Genomic DNA, 13823 nt, shown 5'->3' with positions numbered 1-13823 from the left:
TGTGCTACTTTTCCCAGAATGAAGAGTTGACAATATTACACTAATTGACCTGATTGTGAAAGCAGAAGATTACAAGGACGTACATTAGCTTTAGAACTGCAAATAACGATTACTTTCATTCAATTCATCTGCCAGTTATATTTCTCAGTTAATCATTTAAACATTTCATCTATGAAATGTCAGAATGTCAAAATGACTAACACAATTTCCCAAAGTCCAGGCTGAAAATACAGTTTTCTCTATTGGCCAACCAACAGTCCAAACACTAAATGTTTCTTTAAATAGAAGACTAATAGACTAATAGAAGACAAATATTCATGTTTTAGAAGCTGGAAGCTGTTAATCGTTGGCATTTTTGCTTATAGAATTACTTTAAAATGAGTTACTGGATTTTGAAAATATTAGTTTTTTCTCAGTACATACCTATACAACCATATTCTTTTTGATGAGATTCAAAGGGATGGGCTAGGCTGCATCTTGTTACTTATTCATGTGGGTATGCCTGTGTGCATCTATGCAATTCTCATACAACCATTTTCTAAACTCATGTTTTACAAATACGGTGGATGTTTCTGAGTAAATAAATCCTCCTATGATTCCAGCCGGAGGAACATCTTGCCTCGCTCAGGCAGCTCCTCTCTCACTGTTTGTAGCAGCTCTGTCTTACTGGCATAGTTTTCCTTTTATAGAAAGACACAGACAGCAAGGTAGAGAGAGAGGTAGAGAGAGAGGTAGAGAGAGAGGTAGAGAGAGAGGTAGAGAGAGAGGTAGAGAGAGAGGTAGAGAGAGAGAGAGAGAGAGAGAGAGAGAGAGACAGACAGACAGCTTTAAATAGCTCACACACGGATGAACAGGGGAGAAAACTCCACAAAGGACAATAAAGTGAGAAATATGGTTTTCCTGTTTGCCTTCTGACCGCTCAGCATTCCAGCTTTGAGGAGGACTCACGTGATGCTGACAGCAGCAGAGGAGGGCTAATTCTCTGAACTGCAAAAAAAACAAAAACAATCAGATTCTGTGTTTGCCACCAAAGCAGGGTAAAAGTTGTGAAAGTCATAGTTATAAGCCAAGTGTTGGTATGGTAAAGCGGAAATAGCCTGGACCTCAGAGAAGTGGGCTTGTGACCTGTTAGCACGGATTGATGAATGTTTTTCTGAGCCGCAGCAGCTAACACTGAGGGGTCCTTGAGAAAAGTCCCTTAATCCTCTTTACTTAGTGGAGTGTTACCAGCTGTGAATGTATGAATGTCCTGCAGCGTCAGAGTCAGCATGTATGCTCAGTAAACTTTTCCATAGGTAAATAATGGTTTTCATATATGTAATGTGTCATACAGTCTTAATGTAGCTCTTAATTCTCAGTTAAATTAGAGAACCCCCCTCTAAAGATTTACACTGAGAGAGTTAACATCCTATGTTAACATTGTTTTCATCAAAAGTCAATATATAATGAACATTGGACTGGAATGATAAACTACTATTGGTAAACGATATCATTATCTTCGGCCAAAACAAACCCATTCAGGTAGAAAAGCCTCATATTTTGGAATAAATCAACCCGTAGAATAATATAATAATTAATAATATATGTATTATTATCTCAGGGCAAGAGTAGAAACTTTTCCGCTCACTTATCACATCTCTGGGTCTACCTTTGATGTGAGAGCCAACCGGATAATCCACAGCACAAGCAACAATTTAGCCAGAATATACCGTTTCCGTTATTTTGCACTTACCGTTACACTCAAAGCAATTCGAGAGAGGGACAGCAAAAGAAAGAGAGAGATTCTAATGACAGACAAAGGGGGTTGGAGGCAGAGAGACACTGCTGATGGATTAAAGAGATTTAAAGGGGACACTCTTTTCGTCTGCTGTCAGTGGTCTTTCAGCTTATGAGACTGACAGGTTGATTGACAGGCTAAGCCCCCGATGAAACCGGGAGACACCCCAGGTTGACATTGGGATCATTTCAAAAGCTACCTGTCTCTCCGTTGATGTTTGGTGCTGTCATTTAATCTGTGTGAGAGTGCGGATTCCTGCCACATGTGTTGCTGTCTGTCCCTGTCTGTTATTGTTTTTAGAAGCCCAATAAAGAAGAAACAAGTCAAATTAACAATTAAACACGTTTGACAGTCAGGCTAAAGTCAAATCATCCTGTTTTCGAATGCATACCTTGCTGTCAGGCTTTTAAATCACAGTAGTTGGTCCCCTTTTGATGGTGAAAGCCCCTGCAGAGGCCATGTTGACTTTCAGGGGCTTTTAAAGTTAAAGCAAACAAGAGTGTCAGTTTACCCAGAATTCCTCGGACTCTGCCATGATTGGAGAATGTGTATGGAAAGGGGGGGGGGTGAAAATACTGGTGTTAAGTTGGGGTGTTTGAAGCAATATTACATAAGGTTGATATTGTACCAATATGAGGGGCTGTTTTAACGTTTTTCCAGAAACATGTTAAAGTATTATTCAGTTAAATGCTAACAAATGCAGAACAGTTTTTGTAGGTTTAAAATAAATGCAAAGACATTTAAATAGTTTACTATTGAATGTGAAGACTTGGGCTTGCTCGTTGCCGATGAGATTTTATTATTCCCATACTTATTAATGAGGTGAATTTAAGGGGACGACTTTATCGGGGAGTGTTTCTCTAACAGAAAAAGAAATAAACAAAATCCCAGTGACCTCTCTGAAACCTCATCCATTCCTTGAACTCCAAGGTTATTTGTATGGAAAATCCTAAAAAAATATCACATTTTCTCCTGGGGTTATTTTTTCAGCGGATATTTCATCACAACAGTGATGAATGATGGCTGCAAAACCCAGTTTTAGTACATGGAAAGTGTTCAGGTGGGAAGCAGGCTGTGTTCTTTCTCAGAATAAGACATTAGCACACTAAGACATCCATCAGCATCACTGCTGTGCTGAGAAGGACATTATTTACTTTCTAAATCCAATTATTGATTGCCTTCTGGATTACACAGTACCATGTAAACTCGGAATGTTCACATCCAGTAATATTTGTCATTTCCTTTTGCCTCAAAAGTTATATGAGATGTTAAATGAATTTATCCCAGTGGACCAACTTGGATTTGATTTGAACAACGTGATTAGAGATTGGTAAAGATCACACATCACATCAGTCACGTCCCCCGTCAAACACACTGCAGAGCAATTCAATTCTGGATTTGTTTCAAGGAAAAGGAAAGGGAGCATTCCAGTCAGATTGTTATTCCACAGGGATCAAGATCAAGATTTAAAGCCCGACCAAGATTTGGAGTCCAGTGGGGGTAAACATGTGATGCCAGAGGTGAGGGGCTTAACCCTTCGACTGTCTGTCGGAACAGGAGCATTGCTCTTTTGACAGCACTATAGACTAGCAACCATTTTTGTTTAATATTCTTTCATTTGCCTACTCTACAAAATACGCCCATTATTAGCTCCCATTGCCCAAAGTGAAGTCATTGTGTTATTTGTCTGAACTACAGTGGAAAAACTTTCAAGTTTGACAGTGTTAGCAATAAACAAAAGCAAAAAGAAATCCTTAAATCTTAAATGACTTATCAGATTTGTCATTGAATCATTTTTCTTGTCAATGTCAGCACTTTGTCAGCACAATGTCAGCATGTTTTCCAACTTTCTTTTCCCAGTCAGAGAGGCCCCAGAGATAAAATGTTTGTCTTTCCGACACATTTAAGCTGAACATTGTGCCCATTTTTCAATGATCTTATGTCATAGTCATGATAAAACCCTTTTTAAACCTCTTTGGGAGATACAACCCTAAAGTATGTCAGGAAAATAAACAAGGTTGTTATTTTAGGTTTTTTTTACTTGCTGTCTAAAATGATATTATTACAGTTGTTTATTTATCTTCCGACACTGTGATTCCCTTTTGCCTTAAGTTCCCTGAGGTTTCACACTCTGCACCTGACAGGTTTGAGTTAGGATGGGGGCTGTTTTACAGTATGTCTGGTTGATATTAGTCACAGTGTAATACACACATTGTGCCGTGAATGTTACATGGGGTGAGATATGTGATCGGCCAACTTGTCACTGTCTATCAAATAAAATATGGTGTCTGTCTGCTTTTGTCAACAAATAATATGGGGCCTAAGTAGTCTGGCTATTTAAAAATATAGAAGTAAGACTAAACAAGCACTCATTCTTTCGTATCTATTCCTGACTGTGGTCTGAAGACTTTTATAAGTCAACCTTCCCCTTTGTGAGAAAGTCATGAGCGTGCTGCACATAAAAGCTTTTCCATTAAAGTTCATCATTAGGTAATAGAGACATTAATCCCAGGAATAACATACCCAGCTCATGTCACCTCTTAAACACACCATGGAGCAGTCAGAGGCTAACTGTTACTGAGGGATGGAAAGTGCTCCGAGTCAGGTGCCAGTTGCGAGGCAATTAGACTGTGGTTAGTGGCAGAGATAGGTGGCCTCTGCTGGCACATCATCAGTAAATGGACGTCATAGTGTAGTTCACGGCTGTGCCCCACTGATCTACAATGGTGCACTTGTAACCACTGGAGTGGCTCCAGATATCCAGTATTAAGTATGCCCCTTTCAAGCATTCCAGTCATGCATTACTAAAACTCTAATGATTGGATTTGATCGCTTTTATTTAAAAAATGTTATCTGTGGGAAGGCGGCAACCCTTATCTACCACCAGGCTTACCAGCCTCAATCGCTTATTATAGGTTCTTTTTAAAATAGCCTTTTGTTGGTGGAATTGTAGCATTATTGTAACATAAATGAGCATTATATATACTGTTGGTGTAGCTGGCTGAGTTGGTGTTTTTAGTACACGTGTTTTGTGTAGAACTTCATTCTCAACAGCTTTTTGTAGCTAAGAATATTTTTGAGATACAAAAAAAAAAATTTTAATGAAATATTTAGTCAAAAAAAAAAAAAAAAAAAAAAAAAAAAAATTTTTAAATTATATGTGTGGAAAATAAGTATTTGGTCAATAACAAAAGTTCATCTCAATACTTTGTTATATACCCTTTGTTTGCAATGACAGAGGTCAAACGTTTTCTGTAAGTCTTCACAAGGTTTTCACACACTGTTGCTGGTATTTTGGCCCATTCCTCCATGCAGATCTCCTCTAGAGCAGTGTGTCGCTGGGCAACACAGACTTTCAACTCCCTCCAAAGATTTTCTATGGGGTTGAGATCTGGAGACTGGCTATGCCACTCCAGGACCTTGAAATGCTTCTTACGAAGCCACTCCTTCGTTGCCCGGGCGGTGTGTTTGACATCATTGTCATGCTGAAAGACCCAGCCACGTTTCATCTTCAATGCCCTTGCTGATGGAAGGAGGTTTTCACTCCAAATCTCACGATACATGGCCCCATTCATTCTTTCCTTTACACGGATCAGTCGTCCTGGTCCCTTTGCAGAAAAACAGCCACAAAGCATGATGTTTCCACCCCCATGCTTCACAGTAGGTATGGTGTTCTTTGGATGCAACTCAGCATTCTTTCTCCTCCAAACACGACGAGTTGAGTTTTTACCAAAAAGTTCTATTTTGGTTTCATCTGACCATATGACATTCTCCCAATCCTCTTCTGGATCATCCAAATGCTCTCTAGCAAACTTCAGACGGCCTGGACATGTACTGGCTTAAGCAGGGGGGACACGTCTGGCACTGCAGGATTTGAGTCCCTGGCGGCGTAGTGTGTTACTGATGGTAGCCTTTGTTACTTTGGTCCCAGCTCTCTGCAGGTCATTCACTAGGTCCCCCCGTGTGGTTCTGGGATTTGTGCTCACCGTTCTTGTGATCATTTTGACTCCACGGGGTGAGATCTTGTGTGGAGCCCCAGATTGAGGGAGATTATCAGTGGTCTTTATGTCTTCCATTTCCTAATAATTGCTCCCACAGTTGATTTCTTCACACCAAGCTGCTTACCTATTTCAGATGCAGTCTTCCCAGCTTGGTGCAGGTCTACAATTTTTTTTCTGGGGTCCTTTGACAGCTCTTTGGTCTTGGCCATAGTGGAGTTTGGAGTGTGATTGTTTGAGGTTGTGGACAGGTGTCTTTTATACTGATAATAAGTTCAAACAGGTGCCATTAATACAGGTAACGAGTGGAGGACAGAGGAGCCTCTTAAAGAAGAAGTTACAGGTCTGTGAGAGCCAGAAATCTTGCTTGTTTGTAGGTGACCAAATACTTATTTTACCGAGGAATTTACCAATTAATTCATTAAAAATCCTACAATGTGATTTTCTGGATTTTCTTTCTCATTTTGTCTCTCATAGTTGAAGTGTACCTATGATGAAAATTACAGGCCGCTCTCATCTTTTTAAGTGGGAGAACTTGCACAATTGGTGGCTGACTAAATACTTTTTTGCCCCACTGTATGTGTTCAATGTGAAAGAAAATCCCCTCGAGGTGTTGTAATTTTCCTTTTAGCAGATATTTACATTTAACAAAGACGATGCGTCGAACTGTTCTTTCTATTAAGTTGACGTCATCGTAACTCCCCTTGTGTTCTTCACAGATTTTGTGTGATTGTAGCATATTGGTGTGATGGTTAAAGATTGACTCTGTAATATTGGATGTTTTCTGTGCTGGGTGTCTAACCAGGTTGACTGATGAATTCCTACAAGGAAATGCCTCTCTCCAGACTCTTGAATGGAGCACACAGGATGGAGCTAGAGACACGAGAGGTCAAAGACCGGGGGAGGTGTACAAAAGAGAGCACAACAAAAAGAAATGCAGTGGCTGTGTGAGAGTAAGCACAGACGAAGAAAGTTGAGGACAGGGAGTACCTTCTTATGAGTTAACAAAGAAATGTCACTTCAATGAATCATTATTACATTCATTTGGAGACCACCATTAGTTTTGATGGCCTACAGTATTTTGCCCTTGGATTTTACATAGCATGCCACTGGGTTGTATTTCATGATATCTGAAAGTGAAATCACAACATCACTTGTAGAAAACCTATTAGAGGGGCTGAGGAAGAGGACAAGTGGCAACATCCTGTTTGTGAAAGCAAGCAACAAGGGAAATGGGATCTTCACTTAGAGAAACACGCCCGCTAACCATGCCATGATTGTTGGCAGGAGATGGACTACCATTTTTCTTGAGCATGATACAGAATTGTGAGCAGAGTAATGGTAATAAAAACAACAATAGAAGTTGTGTGAAGTACAGTGTTTACTGCTGAAGCAAAACCAGCTTGAACATGCTTGAAGGTTATTGTATTGCCTCAAGTGGTTGCTAGGACCTTTTGTAAATGATTTATGTGTGGCTGTTAGGGTGTCACTTGATAATCTCATTGTGTCCCATTAGGTTGCTAGAGTGTTACTAGGTGACCATGGTTATCATGGTTTTGGCAGGGTGTTCATAGTTGGTAGTGCGGCTATGATTGTGAAGGCATTTTCAGGTGGTTACTAGGATGTTCTGCAAGGTCACTAAGGCGGGATTAAGTGGTTGCTAGGGTGTTCTCTGTGTGGCTGCTAGGATGTTTCTAGATACTGTCCTGTTCTGGTAGGTTGCTAGAGTGTTACTATTGTATGTTGTTGCTAGATGGTGATTATGAAGATCTTAATACAGTATCACTTACCAGCCATATACAGACCTGGCAACCCCCATGCTTTTGTCTTCCTACCTGGAACTCAAAGGGAATTTCCTGCAGAGCGCAAACACAAATACAGACTACCTGTAATCTAGTGGCCGCTAAACGCATACGTAAACACACACCCACACACACACATGCGTATATATTAGGGCTGTGTATTGGCAAGAATCTGGCGTTACAATACGTATCACGATACATGGGTCACGATTCAATATATTGCAATATATTGCGATACTGTGCGTAAGGCGATATATTGGGATTTTTTTTAAGTATAATTTTAGAAAAACTAATATTTAAAAAAAAGACATGATGTTCATAAAAGTCAAAGAAGTTTACTTAAGGTAAACAATTCAGTACACAGAAAATCAAATTTGCATATGCTAAAGTAGGCCAAAGTTCAGCCATAGCTACGTTGTTAGCTTCTAGCAAAAAGTCAGGCACTGCTAGGCACTATTAGGCAAGGACACTAGTGGTGCGTCTCAGCGTAGCCATCTAGCAGTAGGGGGTTTAAACATAACATAAACGTGAACCACTGTCTAATAATTTCAAAGGCCAAGGGAACTTTATCAGGATGCATAGTATCCTGGATCCATGAAATAACTGGCCTTCAAAAATAAAAATCTGCCTGCCTCTATGGGAATTCAACATAGGGGTGTACTGACCTTTGTTGCCAGCGGTTTAGACATTAATGGCTGTATGTTGAGTTATTTTGAGGGGACAGCACATTTACACTGTTATACAAGCTGTAAACTTAATACTTTACATTGTAGCAAAGTGTCATTTCTTCAATGTTGTCCCATTAAAAGATATAATGAAATATTTACTAAAATGTGAGGGGTGTATTCACTTTTGTGAGATAATGTATGTATGTATGTATGTATGTATGTATGTATCCAAATATGCTGCATGTAATGTGGTTGTTGTTATTTTTTTAGGTGTGTCCCCAACAGACAGAATGAGAAACTTAAAGTCTCCAATCAGGTCTCCAATCCCCAAACTGGGAAGCCCCATCCCCAGCCCCATGTCTGGTCTTCAGAAGCTACCCCAGTGCACACGCTGCTGTAATGGCATTGTGTAAGTATTGTACAGATCCTGGTTTCCTTTTTTAATAAAAACTAAGTAGTGGACCATGTCAAATCATAGTACATATAAATAGTATGTGATTATCTCTTGGCATTTTTGGGCTTTTAAGTGTAAAACCACTCAATACATCCAAAATGTTTATTTTACCTTGTATAAACGCATGAATTTGCTTTTCATTTCAACACCAAGGTATAGTTTTTTTCAATTTGAGGTATGACATATCACAGCATAAAATGTAATGGTTTGAAAATTATAGTTACTGTGGTCTACAATTACAGACGACTGAAGATGCAGTGAATAAGTACATACAAATATGAATGATTTATTATCAGATTTCCTGTTAAAACTATTTTAATTACCATCTGGAAATTACACGTCTCTGTCTGGTTTTATCCCGCCTCCTGTGGTCATAAAGTTTAAAAGTTGAACAACGTGAGGTGAGGGAAGGTTCTTCCCTGACTCTGAAACAAAGAGGTTAACTCGTGCAAGTCTACCTGCACCAGCACGCCTTTCACAAGTCCTCAGGAAAGCCTATTCCCATTTATCATTTTAATGATTAAACCATCCTCCACACCCTATCCCACACACGTGCACATAGGTGCATATACACAAACCTAAACTAAACATTAGGCGCAAGAACATGCACACACACAGACACAGACAGAGACACACACACACACACACACACACACACACACACACCTTTCTGCCAAAGTAACCACATGCACCGGTAACCCCCATAGCAAGCAGCTGCAGGTAAGCAGTGATGTCATCAGCTTACTTTCCTCGTTAACAAGAGAGCATTGTAGGAAAAAGAAGAAGAAAAAAAGAGGGTATTGTAGGAGCTTGCAGGCCACAATAAGGCTGTTATGACCTGGGAGCATGTTACAGCATTTCAAAAGAGTGTAGAACACTGTCAAGAGTTTATCCTGCAAGTCATGTGGTTTGATGGGAAGGCGGTTAAAAAAAGAAACAGGCTTATGACTGAATGGTCGTTGGCCCGAATCCCCAGTCCAGAAAGGAAAATCTTATTGGGAACAGTGAATGAGCAACGCCCTGAACAACTGCCGTCCCTGTGTGACTGAGTGAAGCAGTGAACTTCCAAATGCACCAGTGTTGATCAGAAGCCAGTCAGCAGACTATACATGCACTATTCAGCTCCCAGTTGGGACTGTGTGTGTGTGTGTGTGTGTGTGTGTGTGTGTGTGTGTGTGTGTGTGTGTGTGTGTGTGTGTGTGTGTGTGTGTGTGTGTGTGTGTGTGTGTGTGTGTGACTTTCCACCTATAACTCCTCTCAGAAAGGGTTCTTTGAAGCTTCCCTGAAATATGACATATGATTATTGCTGATTAGCATAGATAATGGAAGGTATGAAACAACTGTGAGTCACTCATTAGCAATGTACTATATCACACTTACTTCCTTTAAAAGTGTTCTGCTGAATGTGTTGTCCTCTGCAATGATGGCACCTCCCTAAAAACTGCTTGCAGTTATCCTTTTAAGGCAGTTTGGGTGTCATTGCATAATTTTCCAATCATGCATTTCCATCCTTCTCAGCAGTACAACCCTATAGTGTTCCATTCTAGGCTTCTGCCACTCTGCTTTTATGCATACAGGAAACATTTAGAGTCAACTATATTTGGTCTTTGTTCCCCCTTACACTACATATAAGGCTGTGTTCTTCCTGTACAAGGGCAATAAAAAACAAATTCCTGATTTTGACTCAGGCTCTGTTTTACTCTCAGCATCCTTAGGCTGGACATGGGATTAAGATTAAGAAGAGGAACGCTGTCACTCAAAATTATTAAAAGGATTATTCAAAACCATGATATGGCTTAAAATGTATTTATTTTAAGCTAAAGTATCATTGGCAAAAAGAGATTGATAGCATCACTTAAATCTTTGAAATTTGAAACATAAACAACTCAGGCAATATATGCTTATCTGTCAAAAGCATTATACTTGATTAATCTATGTGAAATAATAATTGGAAAAGTGTCATACAGCACATTGAGCAACCTAGTTAAAGTTAATTATTTAGATCACAGTCAACGGCATGCAAAACTCTTTAGGCTAAGCAGTGTCTGGGAAAGGCTAAATAAATATATAACATTACTGGACTAATTTACATTTCATGTTTCATGTTTATCTTGCTGGATTATTTTTCATGTTACAGTCATTTTCTGTTGCATCTCTTGTCTTTTCTTAATGTGTTAAAGCCTTCATAAGTCTAACACTCTCTATCCCCCTTCATCTCCCCACCCAGTGGCACCATTGTGAAGGCCCGGGACAAGCTCTACCACCCCGAATGCTTCATTTGCGATGACTGCGGCGTCAACCTTAAGCAGAGAGGCTACTTCTTCATCGAGGACAGTCTGTACTGTGAGACCCACGCCAAGGCACGCGTCCAGCCCCCAGAGGGCTACGACGTTGTTGCCGTTTACCCCAACTCCAAGGTGGAACTAGTCTGAGATAGAGATGGAGCTGGCTAAACTGTAAAATAACTGGGAAACTAAAATGTGGGAGAATGGGGCTACTGAGTATCAGAGCCTACATTTATCAGGCTCTGTCAAGCAGGAATGCCGATCTTGGATTCAGTTTTGCCTTTGGGAGAGTCCTATTAAATGTATGTTTCAGTGATCCAAGATCAGCATTTCTACACTGACACTCTTGATAAATGCTATGTATTATTGAGCATTGAAATATGTTGACAGAATAAGCCTTGGATCTGATGAGAATCCCAAAACTCAAACCCATTACAAAAAAGTTGACGTGTATGTCCCAACCCAACAGCCCTCATTTCTCAATCGGTGTTTACATTAAAATCTACATGCATGTTCAGAAAAGATGTTCATATCCACATCACAAGCACACCATATTACCAGAATATTCCAAGTAATAACCCAGAAACAACAAATGCACCGAGGGCAGAAGTCTGTAGATAATGAGATGTTCATGCCGTTTGAAATTTCTACACCAGTATACTCTAACAATCAGCACATGAGTTTATTACCAGCAAAATATTAACTCACTTATTATAAAATAGCCTTAAAATATCGACACTAGTGTGTGTGTGATATGTGTTATCAGAAATGAATTTTGGGTTGATTATAGCCTTTGCTGAGATGAAATGTGCAGAGGAGTTGGTGGTTTTTCTGCCGTCTGACTAATTTTGGATTTAGGTTTTATAATGACAGTTTCCCATGCTGCACAGCACACTACAAAATGTCAGTCTGTGTTTTGCAAAGACACAGATATATTGATCTTCGGTTAAGGTGTTTAAAGGTTTCATTGTCTTTATTTTATTATACTCCTGTTGAGAATGTACTTTTGCATTTTGTAACATACATCTATGCAGTTTATTTTTCAGACTTTCTATGTTACAAAACTGGGGAACTGGGAATCTGTTTGATGGTCACTTTTTTCTGCTTACTTTTCAGTCATGTGAAACAATGAGCAATAATTCATTATAAGCAAATATTTACAAGTAAAATTGTGAGTGTCTGGAATGTGTTTCAGTATGCTTTGATGAAGGAGTTTACCAAACTATAACCTATCGTTATAATTTGGTAGTTATACTAAATGCCTCAATATTCAGCTATCCAAGCACCACCACCCTCTAACATGTAAATAAAACCCTGCAGGAGACATCCTCAGAGTTCTGTGAGGAAGTTGAAAGAATTTCTCCCAGATGGGATCACAACAACCTCAATTTATAAACATCAAATTGCAAGAAATTAGACTTTAATGATGAAGTAATTTAGCCTAATGTAGTGCTTGCATGTCTGCATTGATGATATTTTGAGCAAGCATGACACACATTCACAGAAGATTGTAACTTAAGTACTGTCAAGCACCTGACTGAGAGAGGAATTTCAACTCGCTGAATTTCAACTCACAGTTCACTGGGTCTGTTAATTAAAAACACTCCATTTTGACACCAAGATGCTCTCCGCCTCTCGTGACAACTTTTTTAAATAGTCATGTTTGAGAATGGAGACACGGCCATTGAAAACTGTCCACGGCCTACAACATGTGGGAGTAATATTCACCTTGTTTAGTTTTTGGACCCACGACATAGATGCATGACAGCTCCTCTTCGGAAGAGAGAAAAACACAGTTGGAAAGTTTGAAATGTGCATACTTGTATTCCCTTCCTACTATGAACTCAAATTTCTGCTCACAGCCAATGCAAATGAAATATACTCCCAACATTTCCTCGGAGAGGGGAAACAAGGGAGGGACAGAGATGAGAAAGAGAAATGAGAGGTCAGCATGGATTTTCTTTTATTGACAGAAATTCTCCTTGTAAGAAGAAAGAAGTGTCATTATGACTTCAATATGTGGCCATCAGTCTTGGCTTATTGTGAATAGTGAAGTAAACTGGGTGGAGAAGAGTGAACTTATTCTTAATTTTAGAAATGTTTCTAACAAAACTACTTTTTTTTTTATTTGAAATGAGAAAACAAATTTTGCAGTGCTCATGTCTATGTCTCTTTGTTTTTCTAGATGTCAACAGTGATGTGTAGCTGCTGGTATGCCATCAATACTAGTTACCTTGTACATTATGTGAAAATTATATTGCTACCACATTGTTTCTTTGGTATTGTACATATTTGTTTTATTGTAATTGCTTTAACATACAGTGCGTAACATGTCACTCACATGCCTTTTGCATACCCAGTGTCTTTAAGTGATTTCTTTGACACAAGTCCTCTTCTTGTGTTTAACTTATTGTTTTACCAACACATGGTTTTTGTTCTGGAGCTTCTCTTCTCTTCTTTTCAAGGATCTAAATAAAATGAGAAGTGCATTACCATGACATGATCGTTTACATTCTTCACTGGTCTTAACTGCAGGATTATCCACAAAAATGTCATGAGCTTCACTGAAAAACACAAAGGATTCAGTTTATTTTGTAATGGCAGTTTTTCCATAACATTACATTCTAAGACCACCAGGCTGCAATATGCGTGTCTTGCAACCTAAAACCCTAAGACATCCACTTCACAGTGGTCTTAAATCTGAGCAAAAAATGTGTCTGGATACAAAAGCTGCTCTCATGTTTTCATAGAGTTGCATTTCATACAACTTTATTGCCCACGAGAACAACAGATCTGAAACCCATTGTTTTATGAGTAGTAACTTCTTTATTGTGGAGTC

General features: G+C 39.3%; 1 protein-coding gene across 1 annotated transcript in view; it reads left to right on the top strand.

Moving 5' to 3' along the window:
- Positions 1-13482, top strand: part of pdlim4 (PDZ and LIM domain 4) — a 50580-nt gene extending 37098 nt beyond the window's left edge. Inside the window, exons 6-7 of the mRNA XM_039777342.1 lie at positions 8516-8654; positions 10927-13482. Of these exons, the coding sequence (XP_039633276.1) occupies positions 8516-8654; positions 10927-11131 (344 nt within the window). The 3' untranslated portion in view covers positions 11132-13482. The remainder of the gene's footprint in view (positions 1-8515; positions 8655-10926) is intronic.
- Positions 13483-13823: the final 341 nt, after the last annotated feature.

The sequence above is a fragment of the Perca fluviatilis genome, chromosome 16 (assembly GCF_010015445.1).
Source record: "Perca fluviatilis chromosome 16, GENO_Pfluv_1.0, whole genome shotgun sequence".
NCBI lineage: Eukaryota > Metazoa > Chordata > Actinopteri > Perciformes > Percidae > Perca > Perca fluviatilis.
This window is presented reverse-complemented; position numbering and strand designations above follow the sequence as displayed.